Source organism: Mus caroli, chromosome 11 (assembly GCF_900094665.2).
Source record: "Mus caroli chromosome 11, CAROLI_EIJ_v1.1, whole genome shotgun sequence".
Taxonomy (NCBI): Eukaryota; Metazoa; Chordata; class Mammalia; order Rodentia; family Muridae; genus Mus; species Mus caroli.
In genome coordinates this window covers 46,538,474-46,552,332 of record NC_034580.1, presented here as the reverse complement: position 1 = coordinate 46,552,332, position 13,859 = coordinate 46,538,474, and the positions used below count along the sequence as shown (strand labels likewise).

Here is a 13,859-nt window from a genome sequence, read left to right as displayed (position 1 = left end):
TTGAACGTGTCTGGGTGTCCAGCCTTCTGTTTCCGTCCCCCGCTACTGGCTTACCCAACCCATATGACTCATTTACACTATCAGTCTGGCCCCTAAAGGCATCTGAACCTGCCGCCCCTAGAAGGCTGCAGAGGTAAATCAACCTCCCTCCAAAATAAAAGTCCAGCGGCTAACTACTGTTGACGCCTACTACACCTCTTCGGCTCTTAGAGCGCTTCTTAGGTTTATTCTCAAACGAGGAAAGTGTCGCTTACCTGAGAAAGAGGCGGCAGAGACCTGACCGACCCATCCCAGCAAGCCAGTTTGGAAGCTGGTTCTGGAAGGAAACCGGGTGAGGCGGGCGAGGCCGGGAGTTGGAGGAGGAGGAGGAGCAGCAGCAGGCGGTGCGGCGCGCGATCTAGAGCCTCGTCCGGGCTGGGGTCTGCAGAGCTGCTGCACGTGAGCGAGCGAGCGAGCGAGCGAGCGAGCGCGCATCGGGGTGGCCGCTGCACCATGCGCGGCTAGCGGTGGGGACCCGGCCCCGCAGCACCCGGGAGCCCGGGCGGGGCTCAGGTCGCTCGGGGGCGGTGCCGGTTCCCGCCCCCCACATCCGGGGGCCGGGCTGGGCGCTGGGGCTCGCGCCGCACGGGTGAGTCAGGCCGGGTTTTCCCTCCGTCTCTGGGGCCAGCCGACGAGTGTCGCCCAGTGCGTCCTTTGCCCGCCGATCCAGCTCCCGCGCGTTCCCGAAGAGCCTGGGAAGGGAAAGGTTCGAGACCGAGCTGGGGACTGCAGCGCGCCCTAGGATTCACGGCGCCAGCATGGTAAGTGGGTAGGGCGGGTCGCTGAGGTCGTTCTCGGACACCGGGCGGGGGTTGGCAGGATGCTGTGCGCGCCCCTGTGTCCTCTGCTCCCGCGCAAGAGGCTGACCTGTAAATGCGCTTTCCGTGGAGCATCGCCCCGATCCCCACGCCGCAGCTAGGAGGGGCAGGCGCCCTTGGCGCAGGAGTCTGACCTCGGCCTCCGCCCCCTGCACCAGTTCTAAGCAGGCCCCACAGACGGCGGGCGGGAGACTGGCACCCCACCCCGCCCCCTGGGTAGCTAGGAGGGCCTCCAGTAGTTCTGGGATCCCTCGCTTCCTCCACAGCCTTCCTGGGCGCAGTTCCACCGGGATGTCCAACCTGTCTTCTCTGCCGCCTTCCCGGGGACACCACTCAGCTGCCCTCACCCTCAGGGTACCCTTTTCCTGCCTCAGCCCCCTACTGTGTCTGGTCCTCACCTGGGGACCTGCGAACAGGGGACGTCCCGAGATCTGGGACTCCGTTCCAGTCCTGACTTTAGCCTTTAACAAAAGTAAGGACCAGGACTCTTAAGGTATCTCGGTATTAAGATGGGGGCTTGGGACATACCCAACACAAAGATACAGATTGGGAATGGTTGTCCTTGGGCGGGAGCAGAGGCGGGAGGCCCTCCTGGACCTGGAGATGAGCCTCCTCCCAGGCTCTCACAAGCAGGGCTTGCTTCTCTGCCGACTGGCTGCGTGTGGGTGTGTATGTGCAAGACTGTGAATGAAAGCGACCAGCTAGTTCCCGACACCGCCTCTAGCAGTTTCCTGAGCTCAAGAGTCCCTAAACCAGCGCCACTTCCACTATTTCTTCTTCTTACCTCTTTCCCCAGGGCGGGCAAGAGAGATCTCTGGGAGGGGGGTTAAGTTCCATCCCTCTCAACCTTGCCCTTGGGAGAAACAAGCGTGGGGGGCTGGGCAGAGTATGCTAGTGGAAGGTGACCCCTAGCTGGGACAGCTGGGTGTAGTATAGCGGGCTTTACTGTGGGAATCCAGATTGGTCCTCAGAGTGGAGTCTTCTTTCAGCGTGTGATTCCTTCTTTCAAGCCTCAGTTTCCCTATGTGTAGATAGGGTCCTTTATGCTGTGCTCCACCGACTAGTGTGGAGACGATGTGACATTGTGAAATAGAAGAGCTCAGAAACACTGAAGCACTGGACATAGAGCAAAATGTGGATAATTCTGTCCTGGGGGTAGGGTATGCCAGCCGCCCCCATCGCCTCTCAGGCTGTCCCCATTTTTGGAGTTGGGACATTCCAGTGTCATTCCTCTGTGGCAGCTGCAGGCACACCCCTCAGAAAGGCTGATCCCCCCCAGCAGGTGGTGTGACCCTCCCCTGGGGCACTCTGGTGGGACTAATGGCTGTTCAGGTTGAGGCTCCTGCCTCGGGGAGGATGAGGTGCCCCAACCTGAAGGAAATGCAGTGAAAGCTGCCTCCCATACTGCTGAACATGACCTTGGGCACCCCATTCCACCTCCTGGGTGTGCTTTGAAGAGGCATCCAGGGTCTGGTGCTGGGGTGTCCCACTGGGTACCTCTATTTGAGGCTTTCTGCACTGCTGGCTGATCCTGGGGCTAGAGGGAGACAGGAATGAAGGAGTACTGCTGTGGCTGGATGAGTAATGGTGTGTTCAGCTCCTTACAGAACCCTGGGCTTTAAGATAGGCACCCTACTGTGGCAGCACAGCCCTAGCATTTGGTAGAGCCCCCCCCTCCCACTTTCTGTTCTGCTCTGATCTCCCAGAGGTTATAAGGCTCTTGCTAGCTCTCTCCTACACACACACACACACACACACACACACACACACACAATCACAGGCCAGAGAGCCTGCACAGCTGCCCTGGCCCAGGCAGACAATCCCAAGGCTCCTAAGCAACGGAAAGGAAGGAATGTGTGTGTTGGGGGAGGGGCAGAGGTAGGTTGGGTTCTCTAGGAAAATGGTTAGCCTCCAAACTGAGACCAGGGGTGGCCTCAGCCCAGCAGGTCGAGCAGACAGTGCTACTGAGTGAGACCTGGTCTGGGTGGGTGACCTTGTATAAGCCATATTGTCCGTTGTTGGACAGGACTGTCCTCACTCTGGTCTCCTAACATACATTTGTCTACAGGACTCTGTTTTCCGTATGAGGCCATTTGCATAGTTTGGCTCAGGGCCACACTGGTTCATCCCTGAGACCCTTTTTGTGGATACCACATAGTGTCAGTTGTTTCTCATGAGACTGCAAGCAAGTGACTGCACAGAGGAAAGTGAGGGTCTGTGTGTTTGGGGTGCAGTGGGTATATCTGACACTGTCCCCAGTGGGCATCCAGGACTTAACAGTTCACAAAGCCCTTTCTCCTCCGCGGCCTCTTTGTCAGTTATCCTGACAGAGATGACTGGGGAGGGAGACAGAGAGATGGCTGGGACTAGATCTTGTTCCTTGAGGAGCAACTGAATATTTCACATGTCTATCTAACTGAATGGGCTTGTCAAGGTGAGGCAGTGTTGAATGGGGAGACAAGGTGACCAGGTCTAATTCTTTTGATTGTGGGTGACATCCTGAGTCCTCCTAGACACTTGGCAGTCCTGATGGTGCTGGGATCCCATGAGTCTTCATCCTGACCAGTTCTGTGACCTTAGGTAGGTCATTCCATCTTTTTGAGCCTCCAAGGGCTTACCTTTTTTAGAGGGATACTGAGCTGGGGGTGGCAGCACACGCCTTTAACCTCAGCACTCTGTCTCAAAACCCAAGATAAATAAATAAATTAAAGTTAAAAAGGAGAGCTATTGACGCCATATTCTCCTTGAGACTCCTGCAAAATGCCATGTTACTGAAAGAGCCCCAGCTCCAGTAGTCCCTATCTCTTGAGTTTACATAGCTTGTGATATCCCTAGAAGGGTCTGACTGTTCATATGGAGCTGGGCTGGGTGTCTAAACTCAAGACTTGCACCCCACCTTGAGTGGTGTGTTTTTCAGGAGCAGAGCGGGCCATTACAGTTATTTATTGCCTAGGGTAGAGTTGGCTGTGGAGTGGGGGAGGGGGAGGGGACCAGGCTGCCCTCCCTCTCCCAGAGACTGCTTTGTCTTTCACAAACACAAAACCTGGAAATGGTTGAGGATGGAGCCTCCTAACCACCATTGTTTGGGGTGGGAGTGGGTGTCCCGGAAGCTCATTGGGTGGGTGGTGGTGGGTACTCCCAGATGCAGCCTGCCTGCCAGACATCTGCCTGGCACTGGGAGCAGCTGTGTGTGGGTGGATGGGAAGCATATAAGGTGCCATTCACTGCTGGTTGTTTGCACCTACCGTGTGCTGGGCAGTGGGTGTGGCACACACACCCGCCTCCTGAGAGTTGGGTCCCAGAACACGTGGGAGACAGTTCAGAAGTCTGGTCCCGTGGTATGGAGCTGAAGTGTGTAGTTAAGCTCAGCCTTGGTGTTCTGTGCTGACTGTGGCTTCAGGCCAGACCTGGTCACATTATCTTACCCCGTGCTCTTGGCATCTCTACATGATAAATGCTGACTATCGTAGCTTTTCTGCTCCTGAAGTAGGCACGGCTCACACGGGCTAGGCATGGCTAAGGTCACAAGCTGCTAGCTTCCAGGCCGGGTTCTGTGAACCTGGCTGGTGGCACCTAACAACAGAACACAGCGACATTATAAAGTCTGTCTGCCTCTCTTCCCTCTGCCCCCGTCACTGCCTAGACCTGGACACCTGTTCCGGAAACAGAGGCCATTGTTCCTCCCCTTAGGCCCTTCCTGTGTGTATCACCATCCTTCCTCCCCTGGGCCCTTCCTGTTTGTATCCCTCCCACTGTATCCCGCCTGCCCCCAACCTCACCCACTCCAGATGTTTCCCTGGGGGACCTCTGACCCTTTGAGGGAACCACCTAGAGAAGCCAGAAGGACAGACCTCCTGCGTTCTGGTTCTCAGTTCTTGCTCCTTCCCCATCCCCCAAATTTGATTTAGAGCCCATCAGAAGTAAGCAAGGTCATGGGTCAGACAAAACCTGAGCCACCCTCTGCCCTTTGCTGGCTCGTTTCTAGGAAGAGGGCCCTTGCCCTACAACTTGAGGGCCTCACCTTCCTGCCTTGCCTCTGCATTCCGCTTCAGACCCCTGTCTGGGAGCTGTGCCTTTAGGTGTTCCTGTGGAAGTCCCATTTCCTTTGCTTTAGACTCAGTCTGACAGTAGTCAATGTACCCTTTCCATCTCTTGCCATCCTGTGACTCCCATTCTGTTCACACATATCTGCTTCTGACGGGCCTGGGCAGAGCGAGTTGCTTACAGATGGCAAGTGTCTGGTTTTAGTGCATCTGGGAACTCGGGTACTGAGTGCCCATCTGCCACTAATGGAGCCTTCTGATTCCCAGAATCAGCTGCCCGCGCCCTGTTGAACCTTCATGGCCACAACCTCAGGCCCTGCTGGCATTGCCATGGGCAGCGTAGGCAGCCTGTTGGAACGGCAAGACTTTTCCCCTGAAGAACTTCGGGCCGCACTGGCTGGCTCCCGGGGCTCCCGGCAGCCCGATGGGCTCCTCCGGAAAGGCTTGGGCCAACGAGAGTTCTTCAGCTACCTGCATCTCCCCAAGAAAGATGGCAAGACCACTAAGCGAGCTCCTCGGAACGAGCCAGATTATGCCACCCTCTACTACCGGGAGCATCCTCGGGCTGGTGACTTCAGCAAGACCTCCCTGCCTGAGCGGGGTCGCTTTGACAAGGTGCATCTGCGTTTCAGGGGATTGGGCCCAACTCAGAGACTGTGATGCTGGGGTGGTCAGCTGGGAGGCCCTGACTGTGGGATGGGGCAGATTGAGGTGTGAGAATACTGAAGCCTGACCAATGCCTCCTTGTGATACTACCCTGTATTCTCAGAGGGAATTCCCTAGGGCCTTCGGGGGCACGAGGTAGAAAAAAGTGGCCAACTCAACCTTGCTCACACCTACGTTCTCTTCCTGACAGTGCCGAATCCGTCCTTCTGTGTTCAAGCCTCCTGTGGGCTCTGGGAAAGGCTTCTTGTCCATGCAGAGCCTGGCAGCCCACAAGGGCCAGAAGTTGTGGCGAAGCAATGGCAGCCTGCACACTCTGGCCTGTCACCCACCCCTGAGCCCTGGGCCTCGGGCCAGTCAGGCCCGTGCGCAGTTGCTTCACGCTCTCAGCCTAGATGAAGGTGGCCCTGAGCCCAGCCTGTCGGACTCTTCCAGCGGGGGTAGTTTTGGCCGTAGTCCAGGTACTGGCCCCAGCCCCTTCAGCTCCTCCTTGGGCCACATTAATCACCTTGGAGGCTCCCTGGACCGTGCTCCAAGGAGCCCCAAGGAGTCTGGACCTCTGGCGGTCCTGAGCTGCTTGCCCGAACCACCTCCCCCCTACGAGTTCTCCTGCCCCTCTACTGAAGAGGTCGCTGTGTTGCCTGAGGCCTGTGAGGAGCTCAAGAGGGACCTCGGTGACCAGGATGTTTCTAACTCCTTTACTCAGGTGAGGGGACCCCTGCCCTGGAGTGCTTTGTCCCTTGCATTGGTATAGGGACCAGATTCATCTCTGACATCTGGCATAACTTGAGGTAGGGACAAACCGTGAGCGAGGCCTAAGCATAGTATGATATTGGGGGCTGGTTGCGTGGTAGAGGCAGCAGAGAATGAGACCAGAGGCTATGGCCCTGATGGGGTCCTTTCTCCCATTGTGCTTAAGGAAAGAAAACATCGAACAAACCAGCAAAAACCGCCCGTAAACTGCAGTATTACTCAGTGGTAGAGTACTTGCCTAGCATGTGTGAGGCCCTAAGTTCAAATCTCACCACTGAAAAGAAAGAGGCAGCTCGTCTTAGCCACACTTCAACTACATGGAGGGATTCCATGGCCCTTTGGTCCTGCCTGGAAACTGTGTAGGAAGGAGGGAGACTGTTTCTGTGAGTGGCGTGTAGTAAGAACAGTGTGGAGAGCCTCTTTGGGTATGAAGCGCTTGTGGTCAGGACCCTGGGTTCTGTGGCCTAGGACATTAATGGTGGCTGGCAATGGGCACAAATGAACGTTGTTATGGGGAAGGCCAAGTATGGAAATCTGAGTGAGGCTGTGCCCACTGCTAACCGGTTAGTTCCTCTTTCCCGCTGCAGGTGCTAGAGGAGCGCCAACGGTTGTGGTTGTCTGAGCTGAAGCGGCTGTACGTGGAACGACTCCATGAGGTGGCCCAGAAAGCTGAGCGCAGCGAGCGCAACCTCCAACTGCAGCTGTTTATGGCCCAACAGGAGCAGCGGCGCCTGCGCAAGGAGCTTCGGGCTCAGCAGGGCCTGGCCCCAGAGCCTCGGATCTCTGGGTCCTCCGTGGAGGCTGACCCCAATGCTCGGCCAGAGGAAGAAGCCCGATGGGAGGTAGGACACCATCTGAGGCATCCCCTGCTGTCTCATTGTCCTGGTCCCATGCTCTGTTCCATCAGACAACAGGCCCCAGTGTCATACAGTGTTTGGCCCTTGCTCACGGTTTGTCCTTTACCCCAGGTGTGCCAGAAGACCGCGGAGATCAGTCTGTTGAAACAGCAGCTTCGGGAAGCCCAGGCGGAGCTGGCACAGAAGCTGGCAGAGATCTTCAGTTTGAAGACGCAACTTCGGGGCAGCCGGGCACAAGCCCAGGCTCAGGAAGCTGAGCTAGCCCGGCTGCGGGAGGCAGTGCACAGCCTGCAGGAGCAGGCACCGCGGGAGGAAGCCCCAGGCAGCTGCGAGACAGATGACTGCAAGAGCAGAGGACTGCTTGGGGAGGCAGGAGGCAGTGAAGCCAGAGAAGGGGCTGATCAGCTGAGGGCAGAGCTGCTGCAAGAGCGGCTTCGGGGCCAGGAGCAGGCTCTGCGCTTTGAGCAGGAGAGGCAGACTTGGCAGGAGGAAAAAGAGAGGGTGCTCCGCTACCAGCGAGAAATCCAAGGGAGCTACATGGACATGTACCGCCGCAACCAGGCACTTGAACACGAGCTGCGGCTGCTGCGGGAGCCTCCTACATCCTGGAGTCCCCGGCTGGAGTCCTCCAAGATCTGAGGCTCGCCAAGTGTGCTGATAGCGGGCATACTGTCAGAAGATACCCTGAGATGGCAGGCTCCTCCCTTGCACTGGTTGGAGGCAGAATCTGTAGAGGCCAGATCAGGGATGGGACGCCTGCCCCGTGGAGGGCTCCAGCGGGCAATGGGATGGATAGGGTACCTGCTCCCGAAGCTGTGGCAAAGTCTTGCTAGCAGCGAACCACACCCAGGGAGGGTCTAGCCCTGCTTCCAACAGTGGGTGTGGCCCGGTAAAGTAGGTTGGAGCCGTCCAAGCTTCAGCCCCACGATGCAGAAGGGCAGGAGAGGAGGAGGGTGGCATGTGACCTGGCCTGAGGTCTTCCTCCATGGAAGGAGCCAGGGGTGGGAAGATTGGCCACCTCCAGAATAAAAAGCACGTTTTTTATGAGGAGGCCTAGTTGATAAGATTGTCCTTGGCCCGAGGCCAGAGGCTCCTGGATGGTCAGTGCTCCAGGCCTTGGACCTAGGCTGTAGTTCCTTCTATGGTCCCAACAATGGAAAGAATATACCCCGTTTGCAGTCTCTGGTCTTATGTGTTTGAGAATGGAGGAATGTTATTCCTTGCTTCCATACCCCCACAGGCCTTAGCTGCTGTGTGGGCTGCAAGTGCTTTCTTCGACACCATCAGATGTTTGAGAAGAAACAATGCCAGGGGAAACAAAAGGATTGGTCGACAGGCATTTGCAGAATATGAAGTGTTTTTCTGGTGGGATGTCTGGACCCTGGGTGCCCAGGCAGCTGCTGGGTTTGGAGCCAGCTCAAGACAACTTCCTCTGTAATATGTAAAAGCTCCCGTGGGCTCTGCCACCTCCAGCTGTGGTGTGCCCCTCCCTCCATGGCATGGGGGCCAGAGGCAGGTTCAGGAACTCTGGTCATTTCCAGGATTAGCGGTAGAGGCCTGTGGGGTATTTTATCTTGCATTAGTACTGCTTTGTGTTCTAGAAAGATCTGGGGAAAGAGTCCCTCATTCTGTACCTGGTCTCCAAGCTGACATTTTAAATCTCTGCTTCCAGCTAAAGCTGATCCCAGGTCCCTGAAACACTCAGACACCCCTACCTTAGCAGTGGCGAGCATCCTATGGGCTTTGTTCCCTTTGAGCTAGGGATGGATGCAGCTGATATCTCCTTTGCCTACCACCTACCTTACCTGCTTTCTTCTTCCTTCCTTCCTTCTTTTCTTTTCCTCTTTCTTTCTTTCTCTTTCTTTCTTTCTTTCTTTCTTTCTTTCTTTCTTTCTTTCTTTCTTTCTTTCTTTCTTTCTTTCCTCTTTTTTTTTCCTTTGAGTCAGGGTTTTGCTATGTAGGCCTATAGACCAGACTAGGATGGAACTCACTGGGTAGCCCAGATGGACCTGATTCTGCCACTCACCTGTTGGAATTAGAGACCTGTTCCACCTTAGCCTGCTGCCTTTCCTTTTCCTTGTGTTAGACAGGGTCTCCCAGTATAGCCCAGTCTGGTCTTGGACTCAAAAATCCTCCTGCCTCTGCCTCTTAAACGCTGGGATTATAGACCTTGTATCTCCACTTGGGCTCTCTTCCTCTAGAGAGAAACCACTTGCTACAGATGCTTGATAAGAATAGCTACTTAGCAACCACAAACGTACTGTCTGCCTGGTATTATGTTGGGCACTGGTGGTCTTGGGAACACAAGGCAAATTCAGTGTGTTTCCCTGCTCTGAGTGGGGGGAAGGAGGGTCTAATAGCCATTTTTCTTATTTTGATTTTTGAGACGGGGTCTCTCTATGTAGCTCTTGTCCTGGGATTTAGCATGTAGACCATGATCACCGTGAACTCACAGAGATCCACCTGCCCGACTGAACACAGCCACTCTTTTGCCTCCTTTACCTTCCTTGGAACCATTCAAGAATCCTTTGCTCCACAGTGTCACAGATCTCTTGATCTCACTCCATGTCTGTGAGCCTCTGAGGTCCAGCAAGTAGGTGGCCCGGTTTAGATGCCCAGCTGTGGCCTGTGACAGCTGATCTGACTGATGGGCCCCACCTTTCTTAGGGTGGAGGACTGGGTGTGTGAGTTGTTTGGTGTGAGGATGTTGTGTTTACGATCTGTGAGTGGCAGGTGTGTGTAGATGTTCTTGGGGGTGGTAGGTGTGTCCAAGGGGGGGTGTGTGTGTCACTTTGGCTCTAAAAGCCAGCTCCTGGGTGGAAGCCAGGTGCGCTTCTTGACCCTCTGCCTTCCATTTCTTCCTGACTGTTCCAGCCCTTTGTACTGGTCACACTAGCTAGATCCTTCATCCCAGATAGTCCTCTGGGAGTAGCTTGAGACACGTAGGCCTACACCTGAGCCCTGGTTCCCACCAGAAGTTGGGGGTTAGGCAAGCTAGTCCCCACAGACCATGATACCCACTTCCATTTCATAAGTCCCTGCCAACAGGAGTCCCTGGGCTACTAGGTCCTGAGGAGGTCTCCCCTAATAAGTCATTTGTTAGCTTAAAGTCTGAGTTACTTCCTCAGCAGGGCCAGAAGCCAGTCAGGCCAGGTGCCCACATGCCCACCTTTTGGTGTACCCACTCCACGGTGCAGTTCCCCACCCAGCAATTACGACCTGGGTTGGCCAGTAGAGCCAGCGGGGGTGGGTGGGCGGTACCAAAACTTGGCAGTGGTGCCAGAAACCAGGGCCAGGCCCAGATGTAGAGGGGGGGAGGGCAGCCCAGAACCAGATCTCTTGTTAGCTCATCCTTCCTTGGCAAACCAGTTCCCCGGTCCCCAAGCAGGCTGGGTGGCTCTGGGGCCAGTTGGTCATAGAAGTCACTGTCACAGCTACCGGAGGAGCCCGTCCCTGCTGCTTCTGGAAGACCCCTGGCCCAGCTGTTTATGTGGAAATCTAGTGAGCATCTCACACTGTTCCCAGCTCTCTGCCTCGGATCCCTCCGGTTCACACAACATTTCTTCCTCTTAGCCTGTCACTTGATGCCAGCAGCCTTCCAGGACCTTCCAACTTCAGTGATCTTGGCAGCTGCTCTTGGCTCTCTGGTCAGACCACTGTGGGCTGTCCCAGCCCAAACCAAAGTTGACAGGAGGAAGAGACTAATTTCTGGAGCCTTTGGGAAATAGAAGAAGAGGGGTTCCTGAGTAGGTCCTGAGCTTGACTGGGAAGATAGCTTGGGCTCCCTTAGTGGAGCCCTGATTCCACGGTCCCACGTAGAGGTAGCCAGCACTTGCTTGTTGCTTCTCAAAGGAAACTGTAGAACCCCTCCACTACTGTCTCCCCCAGGTGTTTCTACTGCTCTAACTGTTGGCTTGCCTGACTCCACTGGGCTGTGAACATTGCCAACGCTGGGTTGTGACCTCCATTTTGCTTCCAAGTGTTCCAGCTCCAACCCCAGAAAGTAGGGGTGAGAAAGGTAGACCATGGAAGCAGGGTTGACCAGATTTCTCCACAGTCTAGTTTTAAGGTGAGGGCCTGGGTCATGGTTTGATTCTGAGCCATTCCTGGGCACAGGTTCAAGGTCAGATCAGTGACATGTTCAAGGCTCTAGCACTTAGTCACTATTGAGACCACGGGTCAAATACAGTTCACAGGGAAGGATGACTGTCTTCTGTTGGAGGAAGGAGACATGTCTACACTAGTGACCATACTAGTGAATGCTGTTCTAGATAGCAGACCCAGGGAGGGGATGCAGAGGACACAGGTCTGGAGAGATGGCTCAGCAGAGGAACCCTGACTACTCTTCCAGAGGCCCCAATTCTATCCCAGCACTTACAAAGTGGCTCACAACTACCTGTAACTCCAAGCCTGGGGAATATGATGGCCCTCTTTGGGCCTTCACTGGCACAGACATATGTGCAGAGAAAGCACCTATACACATAAAATACATAGTTTTAAAAAGAGGATAGATAATCCAGAAGATCTTAAATATGGTGCAGTGGGATCGACAGAGGCCTCCACGGTTGATACAACTCAGGAGAACAAGAAGAAAGGGAAGAACCTGCCTGAAATGAGGAGATTGTGATCCTGAGGGGGTCATTCCTCCAGGGAGGATGCAGGCCACACCATGATGCTTCAGCTGCCTTGTCTGTCACTGGGTGCTTTGCTCCTAATGGCTGAAGGCATATACCATCCTTCCCTGGCTCACATGTGCACTTCTGTTTGTTTGTTTGTTTTCAAGGCAGGGTTTCTCTGTATAGCCCTGGCTGTCCTGGAACTCACTCTGTAGACCAGGCTGGCCTCGAACTCAGAAATATGCCTGCCTCTGCCTCCCAAGTGCTGGGATTAAAGGCGTGCACCACCACTGCCCTGCACATGTTCACTGTGTTCACTTTTAACAGGCTTTTATTTTTATATGTGTGTTTTGCCTGAATGTAAGTGCATCATTTATAGTCCCCAGGCTACTTTCTCAAAATGCTTTGTAGGTTTTTTTTTTTAATGAGGGAGTATTTAATCATACACACACACATACACACATATGTATATATATATATATATATATACATATATATATATATAAAACTTTACACATTGCAAAACAAGAAAAACAATAGAAAAATGGTGAAGTACAATTATGTAGAGATCCAGAAATAAATCATATTTTTGCAAAAATCGCACAGGATAAAGGGAAGGCCTACGGAAAGAACACAATTTAACCAGAGCTGTTTGGCTTGATTTCTGAATATGGATGGGGCAAAGTAAGCCACAATTTGCACTACCTTGTAAAATAAAATAGGCATCAATGTTTTTTTCCTGTTTGTGTGTGTAGAGGTCAAAGGTCAACATTGAGTATATTCTTAAATTGCTCTCCATCTTTTTGGAGCACTGAATCTGTGGCTTACTAATTTAGCTATGCTCATTAGCTATCAAGACCCAGGAACCTACTGTATGCCTCCCCAGTGGTTGCATTACAGGAAGTTGTTTTGTTTTGTTTATGGGCGGCAGGAATTGAACTCAGGTCCTCAAGCTTGCATGACACTTTACCAACTGAAGTATATCCCTAGTTTCGTTTTATTCTTCTTCTTCTTTTTTTTTTTTGTTTTTTTTTTATTATTCTTTTTGAATTAAGAAAAAAAATCCTAGGAAACTGGTGCAAAAGAAAGGAGATACTAAAGAAACAGCTTTTGGTTATTCCACTTAAAGCAAGCTCCTCCAACAAAAAACAAAAATCCAGTCTGAACGAGGGACGAGCAACAGAATCAAACGAATTGGAAAACTCTGGCACAGGAAAAGTGCAGAATAATTCAGAACGCGAGGCCCGCCACGCCGCGACAAGGGTTCAAAAGCCTAAATGTGAGCCGCTCCAGGTTCTGGTAGAAGCCGGCTTTGTTCACACCCTGCTTGATGGTGAGGCAGCCTGGGAGAGGAAGTGGGAAAGCCTGGGGCTTTCTAGAAAGCTTGTGAGGTCCTGCCGGCTGGGGTTCGGGTTCTTCAGCTCTGGCTTTTCGCCCTAAGCAGAGCTCATTCAACTCCTCGCCCCCGCGACTTCCGCGTGGGGCTGGGACCACCCAAGCTCTGAGACACCGCCAGGCATCTCCAGGATGCTGGGGTCAGGATGCCCCTGCGGGCTAACTTCCCTCTTTGCACCGCCCTCTTCCCTGCTGTGTTTCAGCAGGTTGTGAGCCACAGCTTCCTCTTTTATTAAGCAGAGAATGTTGGTCAGCTCCCAGCATCTCTGTGGCTCACTATGTTCCAGTAGCGATGAGGACAAAGTCCTGAGCCCAATGGAGCTTTTATTCTAAAAGTTGGGGAGGCGGAGATAGGGGCAGGAAAGCAAAATCAACACATAAACACATGATTTCAAGCCAAGGCTGTAAAGAAAACAAAGCTAGATTGTGCAAGGTGGAGGAGGCGGAAAGAGGAGCACGTAATGGCTGTAGGAAAACCTGCAGTAAAAAAGAAGCTGGGGGGCTGGTGAGATGGCTCAGTGGGTAAGAGCACCTGACTGCTCTTCCGAAGGTCCAGAGTTCAAATCCCAGCAACCACATGGTGGCTCAAAACCATCTGTAACGAGATCTGATGCCCTCTTCTGGAGTGTTTGAAGACAGCTACAGTGTACTTACATATAAAAAATACATATAATA

At 53.6% G+C, this 13,859-nt stretch overlaps 1 protein-coding gene across 3 annotated transcripts; it reads left to right on the top strand.

Annotated features, from left to right (window-relative positions):
* The first annotated feature begins 380 nt into the window (after positions 1-380).
* Positions 381-8,976, top strand: N4bp3 (NEDD4 binding protein 3). 3 transcript variants are annotated; one of them, XM_029483052.1, is made up of 6 exons: positions 381-438; positions 668-800; positions 5,168-5,515; positions 5,757-6,269; positions 6,904-7,158; positions 7,285-8,344. In XM_029483052.1, exons 3-6 carry the CDS (start codon positions 5,198-5,200, stop codon positions 7,810-7,812), a joined length of 1,614 nt encoding a protein of 537 aa, XP_029338912.1. In that variant the 5' UTR covers positions 381-438; positions 668-800; positions 5,168-5,197; the 3' UTR covers positions 7,813-8,344. The 3 variants fall into 3 exon arrangements, with proteins under 3 accessions (XP_029338912.1, XP_021033365.1, XP_029338913.1); XM_029483053.1 differs by lacking the exon at positions 381-438 and adding an exon at positions 1,124-1,329 and having other exon boundaries at positions 494-800; positions 7,285-8,976; XM_021177706.1 differs by having other exon boundaries at positions 393-800.
* Positions 8,977-13,859: the final 4,883 nt, after the last annotated feature.

What these genes read in the sequence shown, in the direction of transcription:
- N4bp3 (XM_029483053.1), top strand. Translation starts at nt 5,198, where the DNA reads ATGGCCACAACCTCAGGCCCTGCTGGCATTGCCATGGGCAGCGTAGGC. An exon ending in TTTCTAACTCCTTTACTCAG is followed by an intron (nt 6,270 to 6,903) that starts GTGAGGGGACCC and finishes TTCCCGCTGCAG; the next exon opens with GTGCTAGAGGAGCGCCAACG. An exon ending in AGGAAGAAGCCCGATGGGAG is followed by an intron (nt 7,159 to 7,284) that starts GTAGGACACCAT and finishes CCTTTACCCCAG; the next exon opens with GTGTGCCAGAAGACCGCGGA.